Source organism: Canis lupus, chromosome 2, assembly GCF_011100685.1.
Source record: "Canis lupus familiaris isolate Mischka breed German Shepherd chromosome 2, alternate assembly UU_Cfam_GSD_1.0, whole genome shotgun sequence".
NCBI classification, from domain to species: domain Eukaryota; kingdom Metazoa; phylum Chordata; class Mammalia; order Carnivora; family Canidae; genus Canis; species Canis lupus.
In genome coordinates, this window is record NC_049223.1 from 54,093,918 (window position 1) to 54,107,590 (window position 13,673).

Consider the following 13,673-nt stretch of genomic DNA (forward strand, 5'->3'; position numbering starts at 1 on the left):
GTTAGAGAAGAGGGAGCATCCATTCCTTTGGAAGGACATGGATTGAAAGTCAGTAAATAGAAGATGAATGTCAGTCATTACTCTTTTGGAGACAGGGAGGATGGGGAGCAGACAATGTAGAAATGAAAAGTGTGCCACCTAAGAGATTAATGTGTATCAAAGAGAATAAAATGTTTAAACCTGGAGGAAAGTGCAGTGAATACAAGTAAAGAGAAATACATTAAAAAAAAGATTTCATTTATTTGAAAGAGATAAGACACAGAGAGCAAGAGGAGGAGGGAGTGGGGTGGGGAGGAGCAGAGGGGAGAGGGAGAAGAAGACTCCCTGCTGATCAGGGAGTCTGGACATGGGGCTCAATCCCAGGACTCCAGGATCATGACCTTAGCCAAAGGCAGATGCTTAACTGACCGAGGCACCCAGGCACCCCAAGAGAAATACTTTAAAATAAAAATATTTAAGAAGTCAATAGAACTGAGCAAGTTTAAAAATTTTTTAATTCCAGTATAGTTGATATAGAGCATGATATTAGTTTTAGGTGTACAATGCAATAAATGCACAGTTCCATACATCGCTCAGTGCTTATCATGGTAAGTGTACTTTCAATCCCCTTCACCTATTGTAGGCACCCCCCCCCCACTCCCCTCTGGTAACAATCAGTTTGTTCTCTATAGTTAAGAGTCTATTTTTTGGTTTGTCTCTTTTTTCTTTTGTTTGTTTTGTTTCTTAAATTCCACATGTAAGTGGAATCGTAGGGTATTTTTTTTTATTTATATCTTTCTTTTTTTTAAATTTTTTTTAAAAATTTATGATAGTCATACAGAGAGAGAGAAAGAGGCAGAGACACAGGCAGAGGGAGAAGCAGGCTCCATGCACCGGGAGCCCAACGTGGGACTCGATCCCGGGTCTCCAGGATCACGCCCTGGGCCAAAGACAGGCGCTAAACCACTGTGCCACCCAGGGATCCCCAATCGTAGGGTATTTGACTTTGACTCATCTATTGTACTTAGATGGATCTAGAGTACAAAGCCGTATGGTTACAAATGACAAAATGTCATTCTGTTTTATGGCTGAGTGATATTCTGTGTGTTTGTATCACATCTTCTTTATACATTATCTACGGATGGACACTTGGACTGCTCCCATATGTTGGCAATTATAAATAATGCTGCAATAAACATAGGGGCTCATATATCTTTTTGAATGGTGTTTTTGTATTCTCTGTGTAAATTCCTAGTAGTGAAATTACTGGGTCATGTGGTATTTAATTTTTTTTGAGGCATATAAAGGCTTATTTTATTGAATAACTGATCTGTGTAATTGCTGAGGCCACTATGTACAGACAAAAGAGTGGTCTCTTCCTCCTTGGACAGAGGCGTGGTGATTTCCTCCTTTTTGGCCTGGAGCAGCTCTTCACGGCACTGGTATGCTTCCTTGGTCTTAGATCTGTGGGCCTCAGCCTGGTCAGCCAGAAGCTTCTTGTGCGCTTTGTCTGCCTCAGCTGGTGGATGGGATTTTTGGTGAAAATACACCTGTTTTTTAACAGGCTACACCCTTCACTTCCAGGTACAGGCTGTGATATATGTGGCGGTAAATCTTAGATACAAGGTACCATCTAAACAGCCAGCATGAGATTCTCATCCTCCTTGCCCAGTCCCCTTCTCAGGCATTCGAACCTTGGCAGTACCTTTTCTCTTACTGATGCTCATATGCCTGCCTTTCTGGTGGCCAAGGTGTTTTTCCGACACTGAGCCTGAGAATGGACAGTCACAGGCTTCTGGATGATCACCCCATCCCTGATCGGTTTTTCAACCTGCTGATGAGAGTTGGTATTGCTGATAGCATTGGGGTCCACCCAGACCTCCTTCTTGCCACAGGGTAGGACTCTGGAGGCAGGCCTTTTCTGAAGTCTAAGCATACTTATGGCTACAGCCACATTGATAACGGAAAGTGTTAGCTTTTTGAGGAGCCTCCTTACAGTTTTCCATGGTGGCTGTGTCAGTTTGCATTCCTACCAACAGTGCAAGAGGATTCCTCTTTCTCCACATTCTTGCCTACTTTTGTTGTTTCCTGTGTTTTTTTATTTTAGCCATTCTGACAGGGATGAAGTAATACTTCATTGTGGTTTTGATTTGCATTTCCCTGAAGATAAGTGATGTCAAACAACTTTTTGTGTATCTGTTGGCCATCTGGATGTCTTCTTTGGAGAAATACCTGTTTATGTCTTCTCATTTTTAAGTTGGATTATTTGTTTTTTAGATGTTGAGTTGTATCACTTCCATGTATATTTTGGATAGTAACCCCGTCATCAGATATGTCATTTGCAACAACTATCTTCTCTCATTCCATAGACTGTCTTTTAGTTTTGTAGATTGTTTCCTTTGTTGTGCAGAAGTTTTTTATTTTGATGCAGTCCCACTTGTTTATTTTTGCTCTTGTTTTCCTGACCAAAACTGAGGAACTGTTACTGTTGAACAAGACTTGGTTGGCAGAATGATGGAAATGGGTTTAATGGATAACAGAGTAATTTGGTGTTTGAGTAGTATGACAATCCAAAAATCAAGGGTTATTTTGGGTCATACAGGAAAAGAAATGACTCAAAATTTGAAGAAGGGAGGGAGAGAAAAGTACTGGAAGACTACTTTATCTTAAGAGGAGTAGTTCAGAGATGTTTGTCAGCAGTAAATCTCCGTGGATACAAACTGGTCATTGCTTATCTTTTGTGAGGTGATCTGCTTCCCTTTTCTATATCTGAGATTAGAAATAGTGACTAGATTCAATTATAACTTTTCTTAACTTGCTTGGGGGCATCAAAGGTAGGCTTTTTTTTTTTTTCTGGAGTCATTATTAATTAGCAAGAATATACAAATTTTCCTGATAGTGCATGTGTTAGAACTGTAGAATAGCTCACACTTTTGTGTCCTCCCTGTTTGAACTTAGGTAAGTTGTCTCAGGAAGACAATGGACTTTGTGTTACTATGTCACGTGCTTCCTAAAACCAGTTTATCAAATAATTCTGTTCCAAGATGAAAAAAGCATTGTGATATGTGAATGATCAAGATACACCTGACTTGCTTCACAGGATTGTCTAAGGATCCCTTTCCAAACCCATCTACTAAACATGGTATCCTCCTTACACGAAGATGAGCACCAACCTAACATCATTAAGATCTGAACTTTTGAATATTTTTCAATAGAAGTAGCACAAAAGGAAGCTTATTATTTGGGTGTTCTGGGCAGAACACTCTATGAGAAAAATTATTGCATTGGGCATATCCCCATCTTTGCAGGAGGATGGGCTAATGCCTATTTAGGGCAATTTTCCTTCTGAAGTTCAGAATACTTATATCACTGGAGATCATTTTTACAATAAGTGCCAATATGTCTCTGTAAGGTTTAAACAGCAAAATGTGCTATCACTAAAGTTTTGTTGTATAGAATCTAAAGGTATGTGTAAATGGCAGACCTGAGGGAGGTATTAGTTTAATTTTCAAGTTAGATTGAACTCAATGAAAAATATTTTGATGCTGTTAATATGTGTGCTACTCATCAGGAGAGATATTACTTCTTGAATTACTTCCCAGTGTGCATTTGAGTAACAATTAAACGCTTGATAAACAAAACAAAGTAAACAGACACATATTATGTGACCCATATTACCTACCAAGCAATAAACCTGTGGGACAATAAATAGGTGGATATTTTAGATTGGGTGGTCAATAACATTTAAATTGAGATCTAAATGATAAGGAGCAGTCAACTATTTAGAAATGCAGGTGACCTTTCCAGGTATGGTAAGGGCAAAAGCTTCAAAGTGAGAATGAGCTTGGCCTGTCAGGGGACCAAAAAGAAGGCCACTAAAGCTGGAATGGAGGGATCTGGGACAGAATGGTAGGACATGAAGCTGGAGAGAGGTACAGATCATGTAGTACTTTGTGAGTCAGGATAAGGAATTTAGGTTCTGTACTTAGTAAGATGGGAAGCCATCTGTGTATTTTTTTAATTTATTTTTTAGGATTTTATTTATTTATTCATGAGACACACACACACACACACACACACACACACACACACACACAGGCAGAGGGAGAAGCAGACTCCATGCAGGGAGCCTGAAGTGGGACTTGATCCTGGATCTCCAGGATCCGGCCCTGGGCTGAAGGCGATGCTAAACCGGGGAGCCACCCGGGCTGCCCCATCCGTGTATTTTAAGAGTAAAAATACTCTGGTTGGTCCTAAATTATGGATTAGAAGAAGGCAAGAGAAGATGGGATGGAGCTGGAGGTAGGCAAGATATAGGTTGGGGCAACTGTCCAGAACAGGTAGTAGTAATTGGGACAGAGAAAAGTGAATGGGGTTAGGAGGAGTTGAAAAAAAATGTGGTGAAGGAAACCATGGGCAGGCAATTAAGAAGGTCTAAGTGGAGAAAACAACACCTCTCCTACAGGAACTTTGGTTTGCATTCAGGCCATAAGGATGCCCACCTTTTATTTTTTTATTTTTTTATTTTTACTATTAGATTTTTTCTTTCTTTTTAATAAATTTATTTTTTATTGATGTTCAATTTGCCAACATATAGAATAATACCCAGTGCTCCTCCCATCAAGTGCCCCCCTCAGTGCCCGTCACCCAGTCATTTGGGGAATATAAAAGACGCCCACCTTTTAAAAACCAGTCTTCCCAAGTCACTGAGCATCTGGTCCATCAGTGACTTCTGAACTCTAGAGATATTTCTATAATCAGGGGCTTGGATTTTTTGCTCCCTTTGCTTTCTTTCTATACAGGCTTCTTGGATATCAGGAGTGGGTGGTGGGTAACAGGGCTTCTAAGGCTGGTGAATTTGCCCTAAGGAAAAGCTGAGATACTGCATACAGCCCCTTACCTGGGCAGCCTCATAGTCCAAAAAGGAGAGGCAGGGAGGCTTAGCGCTTATTGTGCTACAGGCTGGAAGTTTTACACCTTAAAACTCATTCCCTCCTTGTGAGGCACATATTTAAATACCAATTTTACAGGAGACACACACACTCACGTAGGTTCTTTATTTTGCTCAAAGTCACACAGCTTGTAAGTGGTGAAGCCAGGACTGGAATCAGAATGGGGCTCTCTGTGCTGGCCACATTGCCCCCGAATTGGAGTTGGTCTGTTTTCCTGCTTTTCTCATCACCACATAGGTTCCATCAAGAGCTCATCCTGGGGAAGGCCATGATTTCCTCTTTGTTATATTTACTATGTTTCCCCACCCCCACCCCACATAGTGCCCTGGTAAAACGTTCACCAAACGTGCCTGCCCAGAGGCGACACTCGGTACTTGCTGCCGCCTAAGGGGCTGGGGTGACAGGACTGGCGGGGTGGATTGCTTTGCTGCTGCTGCTGCTGCTGCTCCTGCTGCTCGGGAATGAGGAGCGACTCGGCTGCTGTGCCTTGGCTCTGCTGTGCCTTGGCTCGAAGGCATTTTCCATTTCCTAGCCGCCCCCCTCTTCCTCCTCCTCCATCCCTCAGCTGTCGCCCCCCCCCCCCCCCCCGTTTCAGCTCTGGCCCCTTTGGGGGAGCATCCCTTGCTGCGGGGCTGACAGCCCTGGGAGCGGGTCTCTGTTCTCCGCGCTCTGGCTCTGTGCGCAGAGCTTGGTTCGCGGGCGCCCGGTGTCCAGCGGGCACTGATGTCAAGCGGTGGCGGGGCACTGCCTACCGACGGCTGACCTGGACCCTCCTCCACACCCACTTCCTTCGGCGCCCGCCCCCCCTCGGCTCGGGCTCTCTATAAAAGGCGAGAGCGCAGGGTGCCTCGGCGGCACCGACTTCAGCACCATGGAGAGCCCCCGCCTCCGGCCGCTGACCCTCCTGGGTGCCGCCCTGCTCTTGCTGCTGCCTCTGCTGGGTGCCCGCGCCCAGGACGATGCTGAGCTCCAGCCCCGAGCCCTGGACATCTACTCCGCCGTGGACGACGCCTCCCATGAGAAGGAGCTGGTGGGTATCCCCCGGACCCCCCTCCCGGACTGTCTGCGCCTGGTCCTTTCCTTTGTGGCCGTCCTCCCTCTCTCCCTCCTTCCCTCCCCACCCCTGTTGCCAGAGCCGGGGTGCAGGCAGATAAAAAACCAGTAAAGCCCTGGTTTGCATCTGGAAATCGTCTGGAGCCCACTGCTTCAGGCAGTTTGTATAGTGAATCCCTTGTCCCGGGCCCTCGGAGCAACAGGAGCCGCAGCAGCTGAGGGAGTTGCGGTCAGTGTGGGAAGCAGTGCTGGTTGGGTGAACACCCACCCAAGCCGTCCTTGGAGTCCCGGGCCGAGTGTGGTGCGGGGAGCTTCGTAGCTAGGGCTGGGGGTGAGCACCTGGGCTGGGCTTGCGGCCAGTGCGGCAGCTTCGGGCTCCGGGGCGGGGGGGGCAATGTGTTGCAGATCGAAGCGCTCCAGGAAGTCCTGAAGAAGCTCAAGACTAAAAGTATTCCGATCTATGAGAAGAAGTACGGCCAAGTCCCCATGGTAAGGGTTTGGGGTCACCCTCTTCCTGTTTTCCCAAGAGGAGATATGCCAGCTTGAGTCTGATATATGACCTTCGCCCTAGGATGTGGGTAAATCAGGTAATGGGTTGACAGAGTTCTGCGGGCTGCCTTGTGTTTTCTGCCGCCAGACCATGCCCCTTGGTCTCTAAGGACAGAGAGCGGAAGGGCCATTCGGGAGATCCAAGAGCTGGTGCCAGGAACCAGCTCTTGGGTCTGTGTGAAAAGGAGCATTTCTTGTGGATGAGCTTTTCCTCATCTCATGAAAAATTCTCTGAATTGGAGGAGCCCTTAAATCTACTCGGTGCTTGTTCCTCCAGTTTTCTTCTTGCCAGCTAGAGCACTGCCAGTTTTTCTGATCTATGTTTTAAGGTCAAAATTATTGGTTTCTGGCTTGTCACTTTCCTTGGGGAACTACACACATGCACACTTGTGTTTTTTCTCTCTCTCTCTCTCTCTCTCTCTGTCACACACAGACACACACACACACACACACCTTCATTGGTATGAGGAGACTTGAAAGCAGGGAGCAGAGGTTGTGAGAAAATACAGGTCTATTGTTTATTTCTTAGAAAAATGTCCGGTTGATTATTTGTCTTTTTGATAAACAGCTCAGAGAGCCAGAATAATGTACCATATCCCTGAAAAAATAAAGAGTGGAATAAAATAGGAGGGGCTCAATAATCACTTTTTTTTTTTTTCCTTTTTATGTTCTCTCACTGAAATGTTAAAGCTCTCTGTGTTTCAGGTCTGACTGTACTTACACCTCTGGTGATGGTGATAGGTTCCATCTATCTCACCCAAGAGGCAGACGTTGTGTTGATGGGGAGGTGGGCCTGTTGGGAGCCTGGGTTTGCTTATTTGGGGAGACCACACACTGTATCATTTGCAGTGCCACGCTGGGGAACGGTGTGCGGTGAGAAAAGGAGCGAGGATTGGGAAGCTGTGCGACTGTCCCAGAGGAACCACCTGCAATTCTTTCCTTTTGAAGTGTTTGTGAGGTGTCCACCCGCCTACATAAATCCCCACTACCCCTACTTCCCCGAGAGGACCACACCTTCATCCCTGGGGTTCAGCTGTAGCAACAAAGTTTGCATTTCCCTCTGAGGGTTAAGAGGCCCTTTTCCTGCTGTTCACAAATAAAAGAACACATTAGATGTTACTGTGTGAAAGATAATGCCTTTTATGGTGTTGATACATGTGCAAAGTATTCTTTCCTCGTCCACCTGACAAACTCTTACGTATCTTTGTGTAAAGAAGGGGAACTTCACTTTGAAAATTGTATTTTTGTATGTGGTGTGGCAGGATAAAAATTAGACTTAGTTAATCTTGGTAGGTGATGTCACAACCTGGAAGATGACCCTCAATGACACAAATTGCAGCATGTACAAATTATACATAATAAAGTGTTTTTAATAATTGCTCATTCTGTGTTGTTGTTTCTATGTCATAAGTAATTTCAGTAAGAACGGTAGAATTAATCATGCTTTTGTTTTCAAAGAGAAATATTTTAAAAATAACAGTCTATTGGGAGAACAGCACCTTGGCTCCAAGGAGTTTTCATCATTAATTGGGAGTTTGCCACACAGGCTTTGGTGTACTCTATTTTTTTTTTTTTTTATTGCAGTGGTGTGTGGGGTGGTGATGGTAGTGGGGAGGTGTGTGTGTGTGTGTGTGTGTGTTAATTGGAGATGGTTGGAGTTGAGCTGATGTGATATCGTTTATTAAAATCTCTAGTAGAATCCTTAATTTTCACAGTGAGAATAATAAAAGATGAATTGTTTCAAACTATAGCCCCTTTGAAAGCAGTTTGAGGGATCCCTGGGTGGCGCAGCGGTTTGGTGCCTGCCTTTGGCCCAGGGCGCAATCCTGGAGATCGGGGATCGAATCCCACGTCGGGCTCCCGGTGCATGGAGCCTGCTTCTCCCTCTGCCTGTGTCTCTGCCTCTCTCTCTCTCTCTCTGTGACTATCATAAATAAATAAAAACTTAAAAAAAAAAAAAGAAAAAAAAAAGAAAGCAGTTTGAAAAAAAAAGGGGATTTTTGTTTTGGCTACTCTTTTATTAGAAAATATTCATTGATAGAAAATGGATTCTTTGGGGCTTATTGTATGTCCAAAGGAAGAGAAATGGCTGTATTAGGTGCTTTAAGGGTATGAGTCCCAATCATTCCCACTACTTGATAGATAATCTTGGAAAATTTATCCCTTCAAAGGAAAAATAGTCATTTTAGTGAATAGTTTCGAGGGGGGGGGGGTGGGAAACAAATGATAGGTGGTAGATGCAACTCAAGAAATATAGAAATCTTAAATGTAAAGGTTAGTAGCCTTTAAATGTTTTTGAATGTTTGCCTGAGGTCACATTTCTAAGTTTAAGTCAGAGTAAATAACATGTAAGAAGCAGCACCGTGAGACAAACAGGTGCTTCTGGCTTCACAATGCAAACTCAAGAGGCACTTGCATAATATTAGCATTAAAAAAGAAAAATCCCTCCCCTGCTTCCTGGGGAAATAGAGTATGCTAAGAGAAAATATTCTCACACATAATTGCTATCTGCAATATTCTTATTGTTGTTATTAGCATGGCTCATTCCCTTAATAGTCTTCCAAGATACATATTCTTACTATTTTTCAGAGAAGGAAGCAGAGGCCAAGAGAGATGATGGAAATCATCTTGGTCAGGTCACATAATCCTAAATCATGATTTCAGCTCTAATCCCTCTGCCTCCCAAGATTTATTTGCCTTTTGCTTCCCTATCACTCTGGGCAGTTGAACAGGTTGTTTGGACTCCCAAATTCCCCAGAAAGCACTTCTTTCTTTCTTTTTTTTTTTTAGTATTTTTTTTAAATTTTTATTTATTTATGATAGTCACAGACAGAGAGAGGCAGAGACACAGGCAGAGGGAGAAGCAGGCTCCATGCACCGGGAGCCCGACGTGGGATTCGATCCCGGGTCTCCAGGATCGCGCCCTGGGCCAAAGGCAGGCGCTAAACCGCTGCGCCACCCAGGGATCCCAGCATTTCTTTCTTTAATAGAAATTAGCTCACTCGGGTGCCGATGTATTTTGGGGGGTCATGTTGCTATTTGAATTCCTCTTTGACAGGCTTAGTTATGATTGAAATGGGTTTACATTTTAATCCTGAGAAACTGCCAATAGTTCTTTAATGGTTTCATTGTCTGCTACTTTTCCAGAAAATATTTAAAATCCTAATCTTCATCTTGAGTCCTTTAACTGTTCTCGTTCACGACAGTCCTAAATAAATAAGATCAGGAAATTGCTTTAATCATTGATTAGTGTACAGGCAGGACCCTGAGGGATAACACTGAGAGGTGCTTCCTATTGCAGCCTGGAATATTTCCCCAAAGAGGAAAAGACCCTCTTCCTGGAGGACTTTGAGGTTCAAAAGACAGGAATAAGAATCTGTTTTGGGTGACGGGCACTGAGGAGGGCACATGATGAGATGAGCACTGGGTATTATACTATATGTTGGTGAATTTAATTAAAATTTAAAAAAAATGGTTAATACAAAAAATAATTCTGTTCTGAACCCCTTTAACTCTTTCACCCCTACTTCTATGTCACCCCATTCTCTGTTTCATTTGACTGAAGGATATGGACTTATGGGGCACTGGTAATGAGGAATCAGTGTGCGGGCTTTTTCCAAAAGTTTTGTCTGGAGATCCAAATTTCAAGTTCACGGTGGTAATGACAGTCTGTACTAATGATAGCAACATTTCATCTGAAGTGGTTTGGGGGACGTAACTTTGCCTTCTCATTTTATCAGTTAGACTTCCTCTTCAAATAGAATGCCTTACTATGTTTAATGACTGAAGGTCTCTGTGGTAGAGGATAGGAATGTTAAATGTTAAAAAAAAAAAAAAAAAAAGAGTAGTTATCCATGAGCGGTCAGTTGTGTAAGAGCCCCAGAGATCTTCTGAGATTGGCTGAAGGATCAGGGCTCTGAGAGTTGACCAAGTGTCTACATCTAAAGATCTGAAGAACATTACAGGCATAGGAATGATGTTTCTAGAGCAATGCTTCTCACAGGGTCTAGAGGTGATGGGTGGAAGTTACCAGAGGACTTTTCTCAACGACACGCACCCACTGCCTTCCCTGCGGTAATTGCTGGTGTTTCACCCCTCACTCTCTGCTAGAATCCAGAGGCCTGTGAGGGACACATGCTGTAGTGAGGTACCCAGATGCCCTTCACAAGCTTGATGATGGTTCATCTGACTCTGGTTATTGAAAAATATTCTTTCTTGACCAGACTTGAGTCAGGCTCTTGGACCTCCTTCTGTGCACTCCCTTACAAAATCCAGTTTTAGCAAGAACACTGCTAAATCAATTTATTATATGTGCTATCGAAGCAAGCACCCTGCTGAATCAATTTATTAACAGTCCCCCCATCCTTCTCGTCTCCCACCATCACCCAGGTGACATCTGAGCACTTTAGCCTGTCTTTAGCAAAGATCCTGTCAGGTTGGTTTCTCTGGAATTTCCTTGACCCCTGATGTATCCCATTAGTAATTTCCCATCTAATTCTTGGCTATAAATTCTTACTTGCCCATGCTAAATTAGGAACTGAGCCTTGTTCTGTACTGAAGTCTCTTTTCCCATATTGCAGTAGACTTGAACAAAATCTATTTCTATGGTTATAATGACGGTCCAGCTCTGGTTTTTCTTTGACAACTAGGTAAGACTATTTGGGATTGTGTAGTTTATTTATTTTTTTATTTTTTAGTAAAGATTTTTTATTTATTTATTCATAGAGACACAGAGAGAGAGGCAGAGACACAGGCAGAGGGAGAAGCAGGCTCCTTGCAGGGAGCCTGATGTGGGACTCGATCCCAGGTCTCTGGGATCAGGCCCTGGGCTGAAGGGAGCCCTAAACCGCTGAGCCACCCAGGCTGCCTGGGATTGTGTAGTTTAAATAATATCCTCAGACTGTTTTGTGAAGCTTCCTACCCTAGAACTACTAGGAACTACTGAACAGGAACTACTGAACTTGTTTTTGGCTAGTCTTATTCATTCTACACTTTTTTGAGTGCCTTCCATGTGCTGGGTATTGAGAACATAATGATAAGACAGACATAATCCTCGTTCTTGAGTTTACAATCAAATGATTTATAGTCTTTTGGTGAGAATAAATAAGAAACAAAAAATATAAGCCATAATAAATTCTATGACTTTATCTACTTATGAATTCTATGAATTTATGTTGACATGATGAGGCCATGGGCTCTTAGAAAATGAATACCAGAGGTGCCTGGGTGGCTCAGTCAGTTAAGTGTCCGCCTTTGGCTCAGATCATGATCCCGGGGTCCTGGAAAGGAGCCCCACATCAGGGGGTCCCTACTCAGTGGGGAGTCTGCTTCTCCTTTTACCTCTGCTGCTTCCCCTGTTTGTGCTCTTTCTCAAATAAATAAATAAAATCTTAAAAAAAAGAAAAAAGAAAAAAATGAATACCAGATAAAGAATGGTCAAGTGGCTTTCTCTGTAAATACGCCTTTGGGCCCCATCAGGTACATTTTTGCCTTGACCAAGTGGAATCTGCAGATGTTTATAGATCGGGAATATCTCAAGGGAAAGCAAGGCTGAGAGTAGGGAGGGTGGTGATTCTGGCATCAGCTTTCAGTGTCCTTTATTTCACTGATGGATGGTTGGCTAAATATAATTCTCTCTTGCCTGGCTAATGCGTGTTTCTAATTTGTTTCCTTTGCCTTTGTAGATGTAGGTGCTCTGTTCAGGATCTCTAGTCTAGAGGGTCTATCGGCACAACTGTTTTGGCTTGAGAATAGTTTATGCAGATATTTCTAACTGATGTTCCCTGAACTACTGAGAAGAGGAATCAGCAAAAAAGAAAGAGATCAAACATTTAGAAGGAAGAGGAGGTAATTGATGAAGTGAAGCTCTTGTCAGGAATGGGGGAATGGGATTCAGAGCTAGGAAAAAGACAGCTTTGGGAAGAAAGGAGAGCGTATGGTATGTAAAGATATAAGGGACTTTAATATGTGTGTTGGCAGAGGTTGTGGGTAGTTATTTTATTTCTGTTTTCTAAGGGAAGTAGGATATGAACTTATCTGCTGAGAAGAAAGTGAAGCAAATTATCTATTTAATAATTGTATATATATGCAGTATAGAAACTGATGATAGCCTAATCTCTACTATAATGTGGCAGATTTATTTTAAGACATGATATGTTAGGTACTAGACAGAGTAGGATAAATTTAGAGGGCACAGAGGTGAATTATCAAGGCTTATAGACGGAAGTGGTATTTGAGTATTCTTTGAAGAATGTGTAATATTTCAAAATGTGAAGATTGGGGAAATTTTGTTTAAGATGTGGGAAATAGTGTGAATGAAAGTGTGCAAGGAGGGACACCTGCTTGGCTAGTTGGTAGAGCAGGCAACTCTTGTTCTCAGGGTTGTGTGTTAGAGCCCCATGTTAGGTGTAGAGATTACTTAAAAATAAAATATTTTTAAAAAGTGTGTAAAAAATGCAGTTAGAAAGAGCCTGAGGACTGAGTCTGTGGGGTGCAAAATGGTGAACAAGAAGTTAAGTGCAGATATGACTGTGGGTGAAAGGGCCAAGGCTTCATAGGGCATGACCGGGGCTGTGTTATAGGAAGGTCATTCTGACACCACATCAAAGGAGGCATCAGAGAGGGGGACACAGAAAGCATAGGCAGGAATATACTGCGTGAGCCAGAAAAGAAGTGAGGAAAGCCTGGATGGATAAGGGCGGTGTGGATGGACAAGAAGGATGCTAGAGACATTGTCCAGGAAGAGTCTGAAGCAGTAGTTTTCCCAAACTCTCCTGATGTGTGATGGTGTTTTCCCTCAACTATGGTTAAAATGGCATGGGAGGATAGAGACCAGAGCTAAATATATTCAGTTTCTAATTGTTTTCTTTTTTTTTTAAGTTTTTATTTATTTATCTATTTATTTATTGAGAGAGAGAGCGAGTGAGCATGAATGGCAAGGAGGGGCAGAGCGACAAGCAGACTTCTAGCTGAGCAGGGAGCCCAATGCAGGGCTCGATCCCAGGACCCCAGGATCATATCCTGAGTGGAAGTCAGATGCTTAACAACTGAGCCACTCAGCATCCCTTAAGAGCTTTATGACGGCAAATACTTTGAAGGCTGTAAAGTTTTGAAGCCACACTTCCAATGGATTGAGCTCCC

General features: G+C 43.2%; 1 protein-coding gene across 1 annotated transcript; it reads left to right on the forward strand.

Moving 5' to 3' along the window:
- The first annotated feature begins 5,757 nt into the window (after positions 1–5,757).
- On the forward strand, positions 5,758–7,916 carry CARTPT (CART prepropeptide). Its single transcript, XM_038530802.1, has 3 exons — positions 5,758–5,961; positions 6,390–6,473; positions 7,383–7,916. Exons 1-3 carry the CDS (start codon positions 5,803–5,805, stop codon positions 7,488–7,490), a joined length of 351 nt encoding a protein of 116 aa, XP_038386730.1. The 5' UTR covers positions 5,758–5,802; the 3' UTR covers positions 7,491–7,916.
- Positions 7,917–13,673: the final 5,757 nt, after the last annotated feature.